General features: G+C 40.9%; 1 protein-coding gene across 1 annotated transcript; it reads right to left on the bottom strand.

The window, feature by feature from the left end:
• Positions 1-1,746: 1,746 nt before the first annotated feature.
• On the bottom strand, positions 1,747-3,323 carry LOC121986648 (uncharacterized GPI-anchored protein At1g61900-like). Its single transcript, XM_042540600.1, has 3 exons — positions 3,271-3,323; positions 2,489-2,683; positions 1,747-2,396 (listed from the first exon to the last, which is right to left on the bottom strand). Exons 2-3 carry the CDS (start codon positions 2,616-2,618, stop codon positions 1,747-1,749), a joined length of 780 nt encoding a protein of 259 aa, XP_042396534.1. The 5' UTR covers positions 2,619-2,683; positions 3,271-3,323.
• Between the last annotated feature and the right edge of the window lie 19,340 nt (positions 3,324-22,663).

The following is a 22,663-nucleotide window of genomic DNA, read 5'->3' as shown; positions in this document are numbered from 1 at the left end:
TCTCCCTAAATATGATCAAAATAAGCCATAAAAACCAAAAACATGTACTGGTTCATTCACACAACCTGTAATTCACTTCAAATATGAGTACACAAATTCACTCCATTCAATTCTCACTTCATCATATTGTGTCTGCGTATAGTACTGGTTCTTCACACAACCTGCAAACTGCAATTTAGAAAGAACCATCATGTTATGTTTTGTAACTGAAAACTTTAAATCAAAACACAATAAGTTGACAAAAAAATCATGAATTAAATTAACAAAAGCATGATAAGATAAATAAATATGTATTGTTATATGCACTCTTATAGTAACAATAACATTTCATTAAATGTGCAATAAAAATGATCCAACAGTTTTTTGAACCTTAAGTTTTAGTAGTTCCAATCGCATGGTGATTAGATGCTCGTTTATAACGGTCAAGATCCAGTGGTTCCTGCACGATTGTCAATATATAGCTAAGCTACTATGTATTAGGAATTGAGCAGGGATTAAAAATATACCCAGTGTTGTATGGGATAAGGCATATGCTATCTCCGTTTGATGCTTTCAACTGATTAGCAATGTGTTGTGAAGAGGTACTACCATCTTGTGTGGCTGGTATTTTGTTGGGATCCACAAACGACACATACTTAGCCCTGTTTGTTTCCTTCAAGTACTTGTACAAGTAACTGCATTCAAGTAATAAAAAAACATGGTTACTTAAGACATGAACTCATGCAAAGAGAAGAATTGTATATAAGACATAACTTACCCCATGTAAACCAAAATTTGCCTGGACCCTATCTCTCTCATTTCCATACAGCGCATGGCATCCTCTCTCAACAACGATGTACTCACATTACGTCCAAACATGGCTTCATCAAATTCGATAGGAATGGTCTCCTCCTCAGTCATCAGTCTAACAACAAAAGAATATAAAAACTTGCATGGCATTGGTAGAGCACTTTCAACTTCCTTGAATTTATTTTTCTAATCAGGAACCTCCAAAATAGCAAATGGTGGTGCAGGTTTCTTCTTTTTCTGTAATTTTAAATAATTGTAGCAAAATATATAACTATAGTAACAGAAAAGTGAACTGAAAATACCTTTGTCGTCGGAAATATCACCAATTCTTTTGGCCAGCCAACCACAGTTCCAACAGCATCTACCATTACTGTTGGTCCCGACTTAAGTGGAATTGGAAGCTCTGCTTCCTCCTGTAAAACAACATCAACAGACACCTTTAAGTTGCCTTCCCCAAGTGGAGCATTGTGCAGCATTACATTTGGGCCTCCGTCGGATACTATCGTGCCATATGCCACCACATTCCCCTTATTCTTCACACCATGTCATTAATACTGAATCTCCTTTATAATTAAATATAAATTTTGTTTGGCAACACTTTACCTTTCATTATTCAACTCAAATACTGTGAAATCAATTGATCAACTTAAACCATGCCCTACAACATTAATTCATAATTCAATAATCTATCATGCTACCACTAAGACAAATAATAATGGCATTTTTTAATATAAAAAAAAAAATCCATTGCTCCTTGTTACTTGAGCATCCATATCAACTCTATATGTTCCATTAACTATGTGTTAATCTTTTAGTTACCAAACTCCTAACTCATAAAGCATGATTATTGGTCCAGTGAGCATACTCTACTCAAAAGAGCATAACAACAATTAGACATTCACTCATGCTAGCAGATTGTGAATCCAAATCAAGAAGCAACTCAAATAAACTACTAAACTAGATGGCAAAGAGTCTGGAAGAAGAAATTGTAAAGTTACCTCCGTTGACATTACAGTTTGATAGTCCTCTCAACACTTGCTTTGCAGATGAAGAATCAAGTCTACTAGATAGCCACCTAAGGACAATGCTTTTACAGCTGTTCACAGTAGATGAATACTCCACTGTTGTATCATTAATTTCCATATTCGTCATCAATCCGCCATCCTTCAAGACAAGGTTTTTTGCAGCTTCATTGATGGCACTTTGACAGATTTGTCTGCAGCATTCATTCACAGCATCAACCTTTGAACATGCAGCAAGGAGTTTAGAAGAGTCAACAACACTCTCAAACCCAATGGTATCATTAATTGGGCAGGATCCTTCAGAGAGGTTAGAAGAGCGGATGGAACAAATATCATGAAGGTCACTAGGGACACCCTGACTTTCAAGAATCTGTTGAATATCTGATAGGCAATAATTTGCATGAACAGAGTCCAACGCAAGTAAACCTGAATCTTTACTTGCTTGTCCAATTAGAATAACAAGGGTAGCCTCGAACTGCGGACAACAAATAACATTGGCTAAGAAAGGAGCGAAGGAGGCCCAACAATCAACAGCAGTTGTTCTTAACAAATTGTCAACTGCAGAAAAGTTCAATGAACATTGTCCTACAACAACATGACAAACCAAATAAAAGATCATACAATAAAAGAATACTTGCAATCTATATCTAGCCAGTTATACATGAAACCAAAGAAACCTGATAATTTTGGAGTGCTATTGTGGAAAAATGGTGCTGCCATAGGGGAAGGAGCAAGTAAAGGAATAAAAGGTTGTGGAGCACTGTTTGGAGAAGTATCAGGCAATAAATTTGTTTCCTTTGCCTCCATGACCTTATTCGCTAGTTCAAAGCTATTAACCAATATTTTGTCTAGATTGCAGAAGTTCAGTAGACCTGAATGACAAGTACATTTTAGGATTAAGCAACTTACCTGAAACATATAGCTCTTCATAATGATCAACTGCGTATACTGAACAGAAAAAAAAATAACATAAACTCGTTGTAATGAAAGTGAACATTCCTGGTACTCTCTATTGCAAGAGAAATTACATGAATCATACTTCGCTCAATAACTTTGAGCTACTTGGTAGTTACGTTACACCTAACAAAAGCTCACCTTTCTATAACAACCAACGCGAGGAAGAAAATTAACCTATCACCAGATTTCACGACACTAGGTTTCACATTATTCAATTCCTCTTTAATTACACAGGAAAAGGTAGTCAAACGCATGGCTACCCCGTAGACACAGCTTTCCAATCAAACACCAATTCCGCGACTAGTTTTTCTCTAGAGCAATCTAACGTCGCCACTCAGTCAACCACACGAAACCGCGAAATTTTGCCACCGACCCAGGTAAGGGACAAGCCAGCATCAGCAAAACCCTCGGAGCCAAGATCAAACCACAAACTCGACAAACCAAACGGCAAAATCAGATCTTTGAAACTGGAGCAAGAGGTCAAGAAGTCCGGCGTACTCACAGAAGAGGAAGAGGGAAGCGGCGAGGAGATTCGGAGGGACGGAGAGCGGCGGGGCGCCTCCCCTTATTTTGCAAAATAAAGGAGGAGAAAAAGAAGAAGAATAAGGAAAAGAAATCGAAGGAAAGAAAACATACTGTATATCTCAAACACATGCAATCTAAACCCTGCGTAAGAAAGTTTAAGTTATCAAACCTTATTTCGGAAGCCCTAACGAGGAAACCTTCGTCTCTGTTGCCTAAGACTCCAAATCGGAAGCCCTAATGAGGGGGAACGGAGAGGACTGAAATGAAGGGGAAGGAAGAGGAGGTCCAATCTTATTTCGGCAGAGGGAACCCTAACCCAAGAAAACGAAAAAGTGGGGGGAAATAAAAGTGGTCTCAAAATAAAAGTTAACTCTTGTACTATTACTTCGGAGTAAACACTAAAAATTCTATTCACGACGTTACTACTTCGGTATTTAACAACTTTCCGAAGTAATAGCTTATTTCAGTTTAAAGCGAAGCCCGCGTTTTTAAATTTGCGAAGTCTATATTTGTATATACTTCGTCAGTTTTTTTAGCGAAATTGATTATACACTTTTACTTCGTATATTTAAATTGATGAAGTAAATCGTGACGAAGTAAAAAGTCGTTTTTCACATAGTGTAAGATACTTCGATCAGATCGAGGTGGTGAATACCTTAGCCATGAGTTTCGTGACTATCTAGCTGAGTGTGAGATTCTATCTCAACTCACTCCTCCTGGAACACCACAGTGGAATGGTGTATCCGAAAGGAGGAATTGCACCTTATTAGATATGGTACGGTCTATAATGAGTCACACAGATCTTCCCATGTATCTTTGGGGCTATGCTCTAGACACAGCAGCCTTCATTCTCAACCGAGTTCCATCTAAGGCTGTAATAAAGACACCATATAGGATATGGACTGGGAGAGATGCCCCAGTGTCTTTTATGATGATTTGGGGTTGTGAGGCTTACGTTCGACGTCAAGTCTCGGACAAATTGGGACCCAAATTTGATAAGTGCTATTTTATTGGATATCCCAAGGAAACGAAGAGATATTACTTTTACATTCCCAGTCAACACAAGACAGTTGTGGCTAAGACTGGGGTATTTCTAGAAAGGGATTTTGTTTCTAGAAAGACTAGTGGGAGTACGTTCAATCTTGAAGAAGTTCAAGATGTGAACCATAGCACTGAAGCCTTTATGGAAGTTGAACTAGAACCACAAAGTGTTGTGGATGATGTTGTTCTACAAGGAGTTGAGGAACAACAACCTGTTCAAGCAGACCTACCTCTTCGCAGGTCTGATAGGGTACGTCGTCAGCCTGAGAGATATTCATTTCTCTTGTTTGACCATGATGACGTTGTGCTCATTGAGGATGAGTCTACCTCTTATCAGGAAGTTGTGATGAGACCAGATTCCGAGAAATGGCTAGAGGATATGAGATATGAGATGGAATCCATGTACACTAACCAAGTATGGACTTTAGTTGATCCACCTGAAGGGGTCCAACCCATTGGGTGTAAGTGGGTCTTTAAAAGAAAGATTGACATGGAAGGACTTATTTTTAAGGGTCACTTGGTAGCTAAAGGTTTCAAGCAAATTCATGGTATTGACTATGATGAAACTTTTTCTCTAGTAGCAATGTTTAAATCCATTCGGATCATGCTTACTATTGCGGCGTACCATGATTATGAGATCTGGCAGATGGATATCAAAACCGTGTTTCTGAATGGAAACCTGCTCGAGGATGTGTACATGACACAACCTGAGGGTTTTGTAGATCCACAACATACTGGCAGAGTATGCAAGCTGCATAGGTCTATTTATGGACTAAAGCAAGCATCTCGGAGCTGGAATCTTCAATTCGATGATGCAATCAAACAGTTTGATTTCATCAAGAATGAAGATGAACCTTGTGTCTACAAGAAGGTTGTTGGGAGCACAGTTGTCTTCCTTATATTGTATGTGGATGACATACTACTCATTGGGAAAGACATCTCTTTGCTGCAGTCTATCAAGACTTGGCTAGGGACTTGTTTCTCAATGAAGGACTTAGGTGAAGCATCCCGCATTCTAGGCATACAGATCTATAGAGATAGATCTAAGAGATTGCTTGGCCTAAGTCAGAGTACATACATTGATAAGGTACTACTACGGTTTGTCATACAGAACTCCAAGAAGGGATTTCTGCCGATGTCACATGGTGTGAGTCTTTTGAAGACTCAAGGTCCCTCTTCTAGTGAGGAGAGAGACCGCATAGATCAGATCTCTTATGCTTCAGCCATAGGATCTATCATGTATGCCATGCTATGTACTCATCCTGATGTCTCGTATGCTTTGAGCATGACGAGCAGATACCAGTCAGATCCAGGTGAAAGTCACTGGATAGCGGTCAAGAATATTCTTAAGTACTTGAGAAGGACTAAAGAATATTTCTTGATATATAGAGACGATGATGAGCTAGCTGTAAAGGGTTACAGTGATACCAGCTTCCAAACTGACCAGGATGATTATCGATCGCAGTCTGGGTTTGTGTTTTGCATAAATGGTGGTGCTGTGAGCTGGAAGAGTTCGAAGCAGGACACAGTCGCTGATTCTACAACAGATGCCGAGTATATTGCTGCATCAGAAGCAACAAAGGAGACAGTTTGGATCCGCAAGTTCATTACTGAACTTGGGGTGGTTCCTAGCATAGCTGATCCCATAGATCTCTATTGTGACAACAATGGAGCAATAGCACAAGCTAAGGAACCTCGCTCACACCAGCAGACCAAACACATACTATGGCGCTTCCATCTCATTCCAGAGATCATCGATAGAGGAGATGTGAAGATTTACAGAGTACCCACTGAGGCTAACATCGCAGATCCCTTGACCAAGGCTTTGGCACAGAGAAAGCATGATGGTCACACTAGGTCATTAAGCCTTAGAGTCTATACTGATTGGCACTAGTGCTAGTGGGAGATTGTTAGTTAGAGCCTTAGAGTCAATCATTTGATGATTATTGTATGGACTCATTATATCATATTTCTTATGTATATAAAGGTATTTATTTATGGTTATTATGCTTACTTGTATTGATGCCAAATAACTAAGTATAATAGCGTCCTTGAGTAGAAGGTTCTTACCTATATCAATCGATTGGTTGAATCGATAGTGAGATGATATAGGAACACTACTCTTAATCATTTCTAGTCAAGTATTAATATTCAGGGACAATGTTAATGCGACGAGACTAGCATGTAGGTCAACTCGATGACTTGATCTCACAAGTTATGGATATGGAGATATCAAGTTGACATATGGGTATGCATTGGAGAATGTATACTGAATGACCCACCATGAATATCATATACTTTCTCATGTGGCTATTAGTATGACTATTAGTCCTTGGACCTGAAGTCACCATGGTTCCCTACATAAGGAGTTACATACTTTGGCTTCGTCAAACATCACCCGTAACTAGATGGACTATAAAGGTGATTACTGGGTATGTAACAGATTATGCGGAGGGATGTGAGTGATGTAGATGGGATCTATCCCTCCTATATGACGAGAGAGACATCATTATTCTTGATAGAGTGAGACCACTAAGTGCATGACCATGCCCAAATGAGTCAATATGAGATGTTGAGCTCATTTGATTGAGTGAGTCTACTTGGGATTCAAGATTTAGATTGATTAGATGATGACACGGTCTATGCCTCATATTGATCAATCTAGATGTCAAGGATAGAAGGACACTTGTCACATATTGTGAAGAGTGACAATTAGTAGTCACAAGGTGATGTTAGATCTCAACATTCTTGTAACTTGGGTAGTAATGATGTGTTTCTAGATACCGCTCATTACTTATGCTTCTAAATGGGTTTAGGAGCATTGCCAACGTTACAAGAACCTTTAGAGTCACACACAAAGGGCAATTAGATGGAGATTAGGTTCATATGATGAACCAAGAGGATTAGGTTCATGTGATGAACCAAATTGGATTAAGAGTAATCCAAAGTAAACTAATTGAGTTGGACTCAATTTGGTTCATGTGTTAAATGAGTCTAATTTGGACTTAGACTCATTGAGCCAATTTAATTCAATGAATAGAGATTCATTAAATTAAAATTGACTTGAACCAATGGTTAGATTTGATCAACCATGGGAGAGAAGTTGTCAAGTTTGACTTGACTTGAGAGGAAGATGAAAGGTCAAGTTTGACTTGACCATTGCCACCTCATTTGTGAGTTGGCATTAAGTGGACTAATGATGATGTGCCATATCATCAAGGCTAGCACATGTATGTGCCACCTCATGAGGGAGATCAAGAGTTGTGACTCTTGAAATCCCAAGGAGGTTTATAAGCTTCAAAAAGGTGGCCGGCCACTTAATTACACAAGTGTGAGTTTCATTTGGTTTTTGTAACCTCCTTCTTCTTCCTCTCTACCTTTCTTATCTCCCTCTCCTCCACCATTTCTGATCTTCTAAGGTTGCTAGCACATCTTTAGAGGTTCTCTCCATCGATTTGTTCGTGTGGACACACATAGAGGGTTGTACACTTGACAACCTTGAGATCCGGCGAACCTTGGACGAGCGGGATTTGCGAAGGGCATCACATCAAGGGTAAACTCCTTTTCTTTGTAGATCTAGTGTAGATCTAGGTTAGAGAAACTCGTACACGTAGAAATTTTTGTTTTATAACTTCTCACGGATCCGGCGGCATGGGATTCGGGGTTTCCGCAACACAAAAAAAAAACTATTTTTGCGGCCCGAAAAACCCAACAATTTGTTGTATACAACTTTTTAATTTTTAAGGATTAGATCCAAGTTTTTAGATCTAGTTGTAAAATTTTCTAACATCCCTTTAAGTTTGTTAATTTTAATTTTTAATGTTGAGTTTTCCTCCTCAAGTTTTACAATTTGATTTGGATTAGAATTTTCGATTTGTTCCTTGTGGTGTTGATTTTCCTCAAGGAGCATTGTATTTTCATTTTCATTTTCGGTTAATTTTTTATTTAAGCATGCAATGATTTTGAAAAATGTTTTGCTTAAATTAAGGTATACCTCATCAGAACCTTCAGAAATGAGTACGGATGTAATGACCGCATTTCTTAACCCTGACTCAAGACACGGACGTTACTCCATTTTAGTTACCTTCTAAAGACTTCGTTATATGTACATAGCTCGATCTAGAGATCTACTCTGAACTTGTTTCGACTGTTGAGTCGTGTTTTGAAACGATGCGGAGCTAAGGTGAAGTCTAGAGCTGCTAAAGGGTCCGGACCATGTGTTAATGGCCAGCCGTGTAGGCTTACTAGACCCGAAACTGGGCACGGTCGTGTATGGCACACGACCGTGTAAGGTCCTTCCTGCTAGAGTAGGGCACGACCGTGTGGCTCACACGACCGTGTTACCTTGACAGAGAGGGAGAGGGGCACGGCCGTGTGACTCACACAGCCGTGTCACCTTCTGTTGAGAGGTAAGGGGTGCACGGCCGTGTGAATCCACACGACCGTGTCATTTTAGTCGAGAAGAAGAGGTGCCTGGCCGTGTGACTTCACACGACCATGTCACCTCGGCCGAGACAAAGGGGTGCACGGCCGTGTGTGTCACACGACCGTGTTACTCCAACCGACAGGAAGGGGTGCACGACCGTGTGTGTCACACGGTCGTGTCATTCCAGCCGACAGGAAGGGGTGCATGGCCGTGTAAGCCACACGGCCATGTCACCTCAGCCGAGGAGGAGAATGGCGAAGCTGTGTGACTCCACACAGCCGTGTCACAGGCCGTGTGGAGGTCACCCCCTTCTCCATAAAAGACTCATTCTCTCCTTTTTACTCAACCTTGGCTACTACACTATCCCCTCACTTGAGGGAGAGTTTTTGACACACTAATTACTATTAACTGACAATTCGTCATAAGAAATTCTTAGTGGTATTACTTGCATAGTCAAAAGGTAGGAAGGTACACTAAAACCCAGTTTAACACATTTCCTTGCACCAACAAGTTCCAGGATCTTCTTCCACGGTTCCGTCACACACACACACACCACCAAGCACTGCCCCTACTGCCTCCACTTACTCGAGCTTTCCTTTACCTTTATCTGCAGTATAAGGAAATGCAAACTATAAGCAAACGCTTAGTAAGCACCATCTACTCACAAAGAATATCAAGCATTAAAACAAGAACATCCTTTCCAAATATGTTTGCGGAAAAACATAAAGCTCATACTAAAACATATAGTTCAAAAATCTGAACATGGCATGCATTTTAAATAGGTTTATCATGCAAGAACCTCAACTTGAAACCATGCTAGAAATATAAACATGCAAAAGCAAGTCTTGTTGTATTAACTACTCTTTAAACTCAAGTTTTTTAAACTTAGGAATGCTTCCCACTTAAGCGAATAATGTGTTTTGAAAACTTTATATTACATAACTATTGAACATAATATTCAACTTTCTTTCGGACCGACAATGTACCACTTTGTGCGCATCCTTAATAAGATCCGAGGTAGCTAATCCAAGCCTATTAAGGTACTACTAGGCGATCTAGGGGCCTAGGGGCGCTTTGGGAGCCCACCCATGGACCTTGTGTCTAGTACATGCCAATTAAAAGTAAAATACTTTATTTAAATATTGCTTTATTATACTTTGCACATATTTGTCATTTAAACAAACACTTTATGTGCGCTAAATCCCCCTCACTTATAGGGAAGCTCCTTAAGGCACCTGAATTTACTTCTTAGTCCCAAAACTTCATGGGAAGTAGTTCAAGGTACTCACATGCTCTTATTAATCCCAAACTTAGAGGGCCTTTTACATCTCATTGCCTGTAACTTTTAAACATGTTTACTTCTCTAACATGTGTACATGCTTACTTCTTAACTATGCATATAACTATCCCAACTACAACAAGGAAGTTCTTACATGCACAAACGAAACACCTTATACTGCAGGTGAGAGGTATTTACATCCTTTCACTAAGTCTTACAATTCTAGGGTGTAGGGAAGACAAATTCTCTCTTGAACGTTGAAATCTCCAAGACACCTTCCCCCCGCGTACTACCTCCTTGGAAGGAACCCTCTCCTTAGATCCCTCCCTTGGAAAGCTTCAAGATTTGGAGCCTTAGGTTTCTTGGCCAAAAATTCAAAGAGAGGAAGAAGAAATTCGGCTAGGGAAAGAAGAGAAGGGGAGATGAAAAGTTAGGTTTTCATCTCATTCTTTCCCTTTTATACTAAGTGAAAGTTGAAGCATCTCCTCACACAAAATCTGCTTATAATCAATTGTTTCCTAGTTCTAATGTGATGTTTTACCACCACCCTAATGGAAACTCTAACCAATCATATATAAGAGGTCTTGGGTTCAATCCTACCCAAGGCCATTTTTAAATCTATTTTTATTTCTTTTTCTCTTCTGCTAGTTCTCTTTGCCCTTTTTGAATAGAGAAAATTTATGGGTGTTATAATCCCCCATACCTTATAAAAAGTTTGTCCTCGAACTAGAACAATTGTGGATACTTCTGTCTCATCTCGTCCTCACGCTCCCAAGTTGCCTCTTCATACTGTTGACTTTGCCACAGTACCTTTACTAGTGGTATCTCTTTGTTTCTCAGCTTCTTAACTTCTCGATCTATTATCTGAATAGGTCGACTTTCATAACTGAGATCCTCTTGAACTTGTACTAACTGTGATTCAATCACTTGGTTTGCATCGGAAACATGCTTTTTCCGCATTGAGACATGAAATACATTATGAATAGCTGACATTTCCTGAGGTAGTTTCAGCTCATAAGCTACCCTGCCAACTCTTTTGGTGATCAAGTATGGCCCCACATATCGTGGACTCAACTTTCCTTTCTTCCCAAACTGTATCACTCCTTTCATAGGAGCTGCTTTAAGGAACACTGAGTCCCCAACCTCAAATTCCAGCGGTTTACGACGCACATCTGTATAGCTTTTCTACCGGCTCTGAGCAGTTTCTATTCTCTGGCGAATGTTCTGAATAGCTTGGGTGGTGTCTTCGATGAGGTATGTCTGGATCCCATTTGTTTCTTTTCACCCCCTTCATACTAACAAATAGGAGATTGACATCTCCTTCCATATAGAGCCTCGTAGGGTGTCATTCCAATAGTATCTTGATAGCTATTATTGTATGCGAATTCTGCTAAGCATAGGTATCGACACCAGCTGCCCTTGAAATCTAAGGCACAAGCCCGTAGCATATCCTCCAAAACTTGGTTCACCCGTTCTGTTTGCCCGTCAGTTTGAGGATGAAATGCAGTGCTGAATCGTAACTTAGTGCCAAGAGCTCTCTGAACACACTCCCAGAAGTGTGAAGTAAAAGGACCAACTCTATCAGAAATTATGATTTTGGGAACTCCATGCAATATGATGACCTCTTTCACATACAATTGTGCTAACTGCTTAATAGAATAGGATGTTCTAATTGCTAGGAAATGAGCAGACTTGGTCAATTTGTCTACTATTAACCAGATAGCATCATAACCGTTCGTAGTTCTAGGTAGTCCTACTATAAAATCCATAGATACATCCTCCCACTTCCACTCTGGGATCTGGATAAGCTACAGAACTCCGCCTGGTCTCTGATGTTCTGCTTTAACCCGTTGACACGTCAGACAGGTACTGATGTATCTAGCAACATCTATTTTCATCCCAAACCACCAAAAGCGTTCATTTATATCTTGGTACATCTTAGTGGAACCAGGGTGTATGGCATAGGGTGTTACATGGGCTTCATCAAAAATTTTCCTCCGCAGTTCTTCTTGATTATGGACACAGAGACGATTACCATAATATAGTATCCTATTATCTGATACTCGAAACTCTCCATTTTCTCCTCCTTGTATTCCCTGCTTCATCTTCTGAATGTTGGAATCTTCCTCCTGCCCTTTGTGTATATCTTCAATCAATGTTGACACTAATGTCAAGGTGGAAAGCTGCCCGATAATAATTTCGAGCCCAAAGTTTACTACTTCCTTCCGTAGGGACTGGGACATTGCAGCTAAGGATAATAAAGTTGCGCAAGACTTTCTACTTCGTGCATCTTCCACCTTGTTTGCCTTTCCTGGATGGTAGAGGATTTCACAGTCGTAGTCTTTGACTAGCTCAAGTCATCTCCGCTGTCTCATGTTCAGATCCTTCTGATCGAGTGAAGAAATACTTCAGACTCTAGTGATCTGTGTAAATCTTGCACTGAGCTCCGTATAAGTAATGCCTCCAGACCTTGAGAGCGAAGACTACTGCTGCTAACTCGAGGTCATGAGTGGGATAGTTCCTCTTATAATCTTTGAGTTGTCTCGAGACATAGGCAATAACTTTTTCATTCTGCATTAGTACATCTCCGAGTCCCAATTTAGAAGCATCACTATATATATCAAAGCTCTCACCATTTTTTGGAAGAGTCAGGATTGGAGCACTGGTCAGTCTCCTTTTTAGTTCAAGGAAACTCTTTTCACAATCTTCCATCCACTCTAATTTTCTATTCTTCCGGGTAAGTGTTGTCAAAGGAGAGGCAATCCTTGAGAAGTTCTCTACAAATTTCCTATAGTAGCCTGCTAGCCCAAGGAAACTCCTGATTTCACTGACATTCTTGGGTCGATTCCAGTTACTCACAGCTTCTATTTTTGTCGGGTGTATCATAACCCCATCTTTGGAAATAATGTGACCCAGAAAGACACTTGATCAAGCCAGAACTCGCACTTAGAGAACTTTGCATACAATTGGCTCCGCTCAAGAATTTGTAACACTGCCCTCAGATGTTCTGCATGTTCTTCATCGGTTCTGGAGTAGATAAGGATGTCATCTATGAAGACGATCACAAACTTATCCAAATACTCTTTGAACACTCTATTTATTAGGTCCATAAACATAGCCAGAGCGTTCGTCACTCCAAAAGGCATGACTACAAACTCATAGTGTCCATACCTCGTCCGAAATGCTATCTTCGGTACATCATTGTTACATTCCGCAAGTGTACGGAAATATCGCAAGTAATATAAAAGATTATCGTATCCACAGGGACTGTTGATTAAGCACTAGTGAACTTCACACGGTGAATTATCTAGACAATCTAAAGTTGTTAACAAACTCTAAAGAGAAATAGAAAAGTAAAGAGAGAGAGAATGAGTGTAGTGAATGGAGGAATGATAGATTCTAGGATTTCAGTTTCCTTGTAATGCTAAGCAATGTAAATGATCAACCAAATCTTATTCCTCAATTGTCTATCATTTGTAGAAGGTTTCCGGTTCTCTCTTGCAATAGACAACCGACCTAGGACTGAAATCTATACCTAATGTGATCAAATAAGTATGACTCTACGTTGTCCTTACACAGGATTGCACCTATTACTATGCTTCCCTCGGAAAATCAACATAGGAATTCATAACTTCTCAACCCATTAAGATACAAAGATTAAACAAACAATCTATCCCACCCTCTTGAATAATCCCTTTCCCCTTTCAAGATTATCCCTCAAACGTCCTTACACGGGCCTGCACCTGTCACGTGGATCCTCGGAAAATCGAATGAGAAACAATCTCTACAAGATCTATGGACATTCAAACATTCAATCAAGTATGGTCATTAAGCCAAATCACAACATTCCACACAAGATCAAATGGATACAAACAAGACAATTTCATAGAAACAAGATATTGACAAATCTACAAGAGTTTTACATCATCATCACATCACAAATACTCCCTACATCCTATATCTAGAGATCTACTCCATTGCAAGAGAATTACAATCAAGAGACAAGAAATAAAGCAATCTACAACTCAAAATGTAAAGAGAAAAGAAGAGAAAGCTTATCCATGTAGCACCAGTCTTCTTAGATGCAATCTTTGCTCCGGAGGAGGACGGATCAGCGAAGGATCGAAGATCTAGGGTTCCCCCAAGGGGGAGAACCCTTCCGCAAGCAATGGGGAAGACCCCCAAGCCAAAGACCAGCCCAAGATGTGAGAAAAGGGGAAGAAAACCCCTTTTATAGGCTTGGTATGGGCGCCACACGACCCCATGGCACGGCCGTGTGAGATCCACACGGCCTGGCTCACTCCCTTCTCTGCCACCCTCACATGGCCGTGTGCAGAACACGGCCATGTGAGGTTCTGCTTCTGTTTCCTTTGCACGGCCATCTAGATTTACACGGCCATGTAAGGTTTCAACACTGGATGCCATACACGGCCGTGTGCAGCTCACACCCCCTTGCTTGGCCCTTGCACACCCCCTTGCATGGCCCTTGCACACCCTTTGTCTTAGCTCTGAATAGTTATGTTTCATTGCAACGTCTTTTAGGCCACCAAGATGGGGTTTTCTCTAGTTGAAGTCTTCATCAAAGTTGTAGATCTTGAAGTTATCTACAAGTTGGTATAAAGAACAGCCCAAATCTCCAACCGAACACAAAGTTATGGCCGTTTTAGTTTCAGTCTACAGTGCATAAAACCTCACACGACCTTCACACGGCTGTGTGAGGTTCACACGGCCTTCACACGGCCGTGTGAGGTTCACACAGCCCCAACATGACCCCTACATGGCCTTAACATTCCCATGTGAGTTCTACACGGCCAAAACATGAAGAAAACATAGTTTTGCATGCCCATGTCACTCTGGAAGCTCTAGACTTCATTTAAACTCTGTTTTTACTCCAAATCACGTCCTGTCAATCAAAATAAGAAAAGAGTAGATCTCCGAACTGAATATAATGAAAGTATGACATTCTAATGAAATAGGGAACAATAAACATAGATTATGCCAATGAAATACAAGTAGATGTGCGTCAAAGTATGCATAAAAGAGTATATAATCTACGCACATCAATCATCAACCTTCACTTTCACTTGATGATATCCGGACCGCAAGTCTATCTTGGAAAAGACTGTGGCCCCCTTTAACTGATCAAATAGGTCATCAATTCTCGGCTAGAGATACCGATTCTTGATTGTCACCTTATTCAACGCTCGGTAGTCCACGCACATTCGCATGGACCCGTCCTTCTTCTTTACGAACAACACCGGAGCTCCCCATGGTGAGTGACTAGGGCGAATGAAGCCCTTGTCGAGTAGCTCCTGTAATTGTCCCTGAAGTTCTTTCAATTCTACCGGAGTCATTCGGTAGGGTGCCTTTGAGATTGGATGGGTACCAAGAATGAGTTCAATCTCAAATTCAATTTCCCTATCCGGAGCTAACCCCGGCAACTCTTCCGTAAACACTTCTGGGTAGTCACATACAACTCTAACTTCCTCTAGCTTGTGATCTCTTTCTTGCTGTGTATTAACCACATGAGCTAGAAATCCAGTACATCCATCAGCTAACATTTTCTGGGCCTTCATGGCCGACAAAAATTTCTGGGTTCTCTTCTTTGAATCTCTGATGAACTCAAACTTCGACTCTGCCTCAGGTTGGAATAGAACCCTTCGCTTTATGGCACTCGATGGAAGCACCATACTTGCTCAAGAAGTCCATTCCCAAAAATAACATCATAATCAGACATGTTCAGCAAGATCAGATCACTGTATAGTTCTCTATCTGAAATTTTGACTGGCACAGCTCGCAGCCAGTGCGTAGATGTCATTATCTCTCCCGAGGGTAGTGTCTTCAAGAATTGTCCGCTTAGGACTTCCGGGGGTATACCTATTCTTTCAGCAAATACTATGGAGACAAACGAATGGGTTGCCCTAGTATCAAATAGCACAGTTGCACATTGATTAAAAATGCATATCTGACCTGTGACAACAGTGGAGGCGTTTGCTACCTCCTCTCTGGTAAGGGAGAAAACTCGAGCATTTGTAGAACTTGGTGGAGCTTCCAGTCTACCTTGGCTAATGTGAGGACCCTCCAACGCGGCCTGCATCTGATGTAGCTATGTCTGCTTGCTTCCATATTGCACAGGTTGTGTAGGAGGAAGATTGATCTTGGTCGGGCAATTCTTGGCCATATGCCCCTCTTGACCACATGTATAATAGCCTCTCGTGCCCTTGTGATAGATTCCAGGGTGCATCCTTCCGCAGGTGGAACATGTGGCATACTTAGTTTGCTTGTTTACGGATCCTCCCTTCTTATTACTCCACTACTTCCTCTTAGAGCTCCCTTTCCAGGTTGACCCATGACTCTGGGATTTTTGAGTGCCAGAACTCCCTTGACCTTTGTTCTCCATCAGTACTGGCTTCTGCTGCTTGATACTGTTCTGATAATGCTCCGTGATCAGGGCACTACTAATCATCTCTTCTGTAGTCTACAGTCTATTAATTTCACTAACTACATTTAGAGCTATCTCTGGCCTCAGCATCTTGAGCATTAGCCTCACCCTTTCTCGTTCAGTGCTGACTAGCTCGGGGCATAGGCGAGCCAGCCTATTGAATTTCTTCACAGCTTCGTCCTCTGATAAATCTCCTTGTCGAAATTCCGTGAACTCGTCATAATGTTTATTCGTGACTCGCATATGGAAGAATTCTTCGAAGAACTCAGTCTCAAAGTCAGACCAGGTCATTTGATCTACTTTTCATTTTGCCTTGACTCGTTCCCACCACATTCTTGCATCACCAGTGAGGTAAAAGGAGGCACACTTAATTTTTTTTACCTCCGGCCAGTCCAGTAGCTCCATTATACTCTCCAAGGTTTTAAACCATGCCTGAGCATCCCATGGTTCATTGGTACCAGAGAAACTCTCTAGCTTCAGTTTCTGCCACTAGATAAGGTATGCTTCTTGCCTCACCACCTTTGCTGGGGCTACAGGGGTAACTGATGGTACTTCATCTATAGTAGGTGTTACCATATTGACTTCCGGTGGGACTACAGGGGAAGCTTGCTGGTTAGCAGTTAGGGCGGCAATAACCTGCTGCTGCTCAGCCACTTGTCTCTAAAGTTGAGCTACTACTTTTAAAAGGTTGGGTTGTGGTGCTAACTCATTTTCCCTTGGTTGAGGTTCATTAGCCCTCGGCTGTCTAGCTAATTGTCCTCTAGCCATTCTACATATCATAAGTAAAAACCAGTGAAAACATACGTCAGTCACTCCTCATTCCTACTTGCTATCATTACTACTTTCACATATGAGTATGCTAAAACTTAACAAGAATTTCTTACTAATCATAACAGTAACTAAGTGCATAAAGAAAAGGTACTTTCTTACTTGGAAGCTGCAGGATCAATGCTTGATGTGTGTGTACCAGAAGGATGGAACTGCTCTGATACCATACTGTAACGACCACACTTCTTAACCCTGACTCAAGACACGAACGTTACTCCTTTTTAGTTACCTTCTAAAGGCTTTGTTATATGCACACAGCTCGATCCAGAGATCTACTCTGAACTTGTTTCGACTGTTGAGTCATGTTTTGAAATGATGTGGAGCTGAGGTGAAGTCTAGAGCTGCTAAAGGGTTCGGACCATGTGGTGATGGCCAGCTGTGTAGGCTTACTTGACCCGAAACTGGGCACGACTGTGTATGGCACACGACCATGTAAGGTCCTTCTTGCTGGAGTAGGTGTTGGATTTTTCGGACCGTAAAAATCGCTTTTTGGGTTGCGGAAACCCCGAAATTCTCATGCCACGGATCCGTGCAAAGAAATAAATTTCGTAAAAACTTTCACGAATGAGTTTTCTAACCTAGATCTACTTTAGATCTACAAGATAAGAATTTACCCTTGATGCGAAGCCATTCGCTTAATCCCGCTCGTCCAAGGTACGCCGGATCTCGAGAGTATCAAAGTAGATACTCCTCTATGTGTATCCACACAAGCAAGAGATGGAGAAAACCAAACAAAAGGTGTGCTAGCACCTTTGATGGTCACGGCAAGGAGGAAGAGAGGGAGAGAAGAAACCTAGAGAGGAAGAAAAAGAAATGAATGAGAATGAATTCTCACCTTGTGTAACTCCCAAGTGGCCGGCCACTTTAGGCTTATAAACTCCCATGGAATATCAAGAGTCAAGTCTCTTGATCTCCTCCATGAGGTGGCATTTGGTCAAGTCAAACTTGACCAAATGAAGAAGCCTTGATGATGTGGCAATGGTCAAGTCAAAACTTGACTCTTCATCTTCCTATTTAAGTCAAGTCAAACTTGACCACTTCTCTCCCTTGGTTGATCTAATCTAACCATTGGTTCAAGTCAATTTTAATTTAATGAATCACTATACATTGAATTAAATTAATTAAATGAGTCTAAGTCCAAATTAGACTCACTTAACACATGAACAAAATTGAGTCCAACTCAATTAACTCAATTTGGATTACTCTTAATCCAATTTGGTTCATCACATGTACCTAATCCTTTAGGTTCAACAAATGAACCTAATCTCCATCTAATTGCCCTTTGTGTGTGACCCTATAGGTTCTTATAATGTTGGCAATGCTCCTAAACCCATTTAGAAGCATAAGTAATGAGTGATATCTAGCAACACATCATTACTACCCAAGTTATAAGAATGTTGAGATCCAACATCACCTTGTGACTACTAATTGTGACTCCTCACAATATATGGCATTGTTCTGCTATCCTAGACATCTAGATTGATCAATATGAGACATAGACCGTGTCATCCTCTAATCAATCTAAATCTTGAACTCCAAGTAGACTCACTCAATCAAATGAGCTCAATATCTCATATTGACTCATTTGGGCATGGTCATGCACTTCGTGGTCTCACTCTATCAAGAATATCGATGTCACTCCTGTCATATAGGAGGGATAGATCCCATCTACATCACTCACATCCCTCCGCATAATTTGTTACATACCTAGTAATCGCCTTTATAGTCCACCCAGTTACGGGTGACGTTTGACGAAGCCAAAGTACGTAACTCCTTATGTAGGAAATCATGGTGACTTCAGGTCCAAGGACTAATAGTCATACTAATAGCCACATGAGAAAGTATATGACACTCAGATAACGATCCATGATACTTTCTCATGGCGGGTCATTCAGTATACATTCTCCAATGCATACCCATGTGTCAACTTGATATCTCTATATCCATGACTTCTTAGATCAAGTCATCGAGTTGACCTACATGCTAGTCTCATCGCATTAACATTGTCCCTGAATGTTAATACTTGACTAGGAATGATTAAGAGTAGTGTTCCCTATATCATCTCACTATCGATTCAACCAATCGATTGATATAGGTAAGAACCTTCTACTCAAGGATGCTATTATACTTAGTTATTTGGCACCAATACAAGTAAGTATAATAACCAAAAATAAATGCCTTTATTTATATACAATAATATGATACAACGAGTCCATATAACAATCATCAAATGATTGGCTCTAGGGCTCTAACTAACAATCTCCCACTAGCACTAGTGCCAATCAGTGTAGGCTCTAAGGCCTAATGACCTAGTGTGGCCATCATGCTTTCTCTGTGCCAAAGCCTTGGTCAAGGGATCTGCGATGTTATCCTCTGTAGGTACTCTGCAAATCTTCACATCTCCTCTCTCGATAATCTCTCGAATGAGATGGAAGCATCGTAGTATGTGTTTGGTCCGCTGGTGTGAGCGAGGTTCCTTAGCCTATGCTATTGCTCCATTGTTGTCACAATAGAGCTCTATGGGATCAGCTATGACAGGAACCACCCCAAGCTCAGTAATGAACTTGCGGATCCAAACTACCTCCTTTTCTGCTTCTGATGCAGCAATATACTCGGCCTCTGTTGTAGAATCAACAATTTTTTCCTACTTCGAACTCTTCCAGCTCACAGCGCCACCATTAATGCAAAACATAAACCCTGACTGCGATTGATAATCATCCTGGTCAGTCTGGAAGTTGGCATCATTGTAACCCTTTACAGCTAGCTCGTCATCGCCTCCATATATCAAGAAATATTCTTTAGTCCTTCTCAAATACTTAAGAATATTCTTGACCGTTATCCAGTGACTTTCACCTGGATCTGACTGGTATCTGCTCGTCATGCTCAAAGCATATGAGACATCAGGACGAGTACATAGCATGACGTACATGATAGATCATATGGCTGAAGCATAAGGGATCTGATCGATGCGGTCTCTCTCCTCTCTAGAAGAGGGACCTTGAGTCTTCGAAAGACTCACACCATGTGACATCAGCAGATATCCCTTTTTGGAGTTCTGCATGGCAAACCAAAGTAGTACCTTGTCAATGTATGTACTCTGACTTAGGCCAAGCAATCTCTTAGATCTAACTCTATAGATCTGTACGCCTAGAATGCGGGATGCTTTACCTATGTCCTTCATTGAGAAACAAGTCCCTAGCCAAGTCTTGACAGACTGTAGCAAAGGGATGTCTTTTCCAATGAGTAGTATGTCATCCACATACAATATAAGGAAGACAACTGTGCTCCCAACAACCTTCTTGTAGACACAAGATTCATCTTCATTCTTGATGAAACTAAACTGTTTGATTGCATCATTGAATCGAAGATTTCAACTCCGAGAAGCTTGCTTTAGTCCATAAATGGACCTATGCAGCTTGCATACTCTGCCAGTATGCTGTGGATCTACAAAACCCTCAGGTTGTGTCATGTACACATCCTCGAGCAGGTTTCCATTCAGAAACGAGATTTTGACATCCATCTGCCAGATCTCATAATCGTGGTACGCTGCAATAGCAAGCATGATCCGAATAGTACGCAGCGGAAAATAATAGTGAAAACAATGCTAACATACCAAGTTTTACTTGGTTCGGAGCCTTCATCGACTCCTACTCCAAGGTCCGCACGTAAGAGTACTTTCATTGGGTAATCTACTAATAATTTATAAAAGAGTTACACAATAAGTATAAGAACTATAAAATAAAGTTACTGACAACAAGGAAAATAAAAATTGAGTGGTAGATTGTCAAAGAAGCTTCACATAGTCGCAAGAGCGCCTTTGGAGCAGCGCGCAAGTGCAAAGATAAGTTGTGTATTTTACTCCTAGTGGAAGGCTGCTTATATAGGCAGTTTCAGACGCCAGGATCCCTTTCGGGCGCCTAGAGCATGATGTCAGCCATCCAATCAACGTGCTTCACGCTGGTGATAAGATTAATTTTGGGCATTCTGGGCGCTCGGATCACTTCCGGGCGCCCGGACTACTCCGAGCGCCCGGATCCCTTTCGAGCGCCCAGACAAACTTTTCCATTAGCCTTTATTTCCTGCAAAATGAAGTTACTCCGAGACAATAAAACTTATATTACCCTGCAAAATAAGTGTTAGTACAATTATAGTCAAGAGTAGTAATTAGATTCTGTCTCCTCGAGACCAGAATCTAGTCAAGATCTCAACTTATATTTCCCAAATGGATCTAAGTTGGATCAACGCCTACTGTTCCCTTAAACGGAGAACGCGTCCTCACTAAGTCACTCTCTTCCAATGACTTACCTTAACTTACTACTTTACCAGACATCTGGTCAGCCCGTCGACCTATCTAGACTTCATGCCAGGTATCCAATCGGCCCGTTGATCAAGTTGGACTTCGTGCCAAATATCCGGTCAGCCCGTCGACCTATCTGGACTTTGTATCAACTATCCAGTCAACCCGTTAACCTAGCTAGAATTCTGGCCAGATATCCGGTCAGCCCGTCGACCTATCTAGACTTTGTACCAACTATCCAGTCAGCCCGTCAACCTAGCTAGATTTCTTGTAGGATATCCAATCAGCCCGTCGATCTATCTGAACTTCTGCTGCACACTTAGTTAAATCGTTAGATCACATTAAACCTAAATTAACTTACTTTATCATTTATCAAAACCTGAGTTAAATCATTAGTAGAACCTACACCAACAGGGACCTTTCTCCCCACACGTGAAGCACACAATGCGCATTCTCCTCCTTTCGGCTTCTTCATTCCTACGACCCATATTAGCATCTAAAACAACTTGAGTAGGATTTACCTTCTTTTTATCCATTAGACATCTACTCTTATAGTGTCCCTTATCATTTTAACTGAAGTAAATGATGTGGTCCTATGACTTGACTTCAGTGGATATGCATGCAAGGTTGACTTTCAAGACTTCCTCTTCACTTATCTTGGATTCTTCTTTAACCCTTGAAGATATGGGCGATACTTCCTCATCTTCCTTATCCTCAGAAGTTGAACACATGTCAACTTTCACTTGCTCCTTCTCCACTTGAGCCACTACGTCCCTTTCCTCAGACTTTTCTTCTTCGTGTGTAGGCTTAGTTTCTTCACCTAGAACCATCTTTACTTTGCTCCACAAATCATGGGTATTCTCGTACTCACCTACATGAATCATCGCGTCATTAGGTAAAATATCAATTAAAATTGATATTACCTTTTTATATTCCTTTGATCGTGAGCTTTGCTCCTCAATCCAATAATGTGATCAGAGTCTCTTCCCTTTCTTATTCTTGTCTCTAGGAACTTTAAACGACTCCCTGACAACCATCATGGTATCCTAATCCATCT

Source organism: Zingiber officinale, chromosome 5B (genome assembly GCF_018446385.1).
Source record: "Zingiber officinale cultivar Zhangliang chromosome 5B, Zo_v1.1, whole genome shotgun sequence".
NCBI classification, from domain to species: Eukaryota; Viridiplantae; Streptophyta; class Magnoliopsida; order Zingiberales; family Zingiberaceae; genus Zingiber; species Zingiber officinale.
Note: the sequence above shows the minus strand (reverse complement) of the source record. Positions and strands in the feature narration are given on the sequence as shown.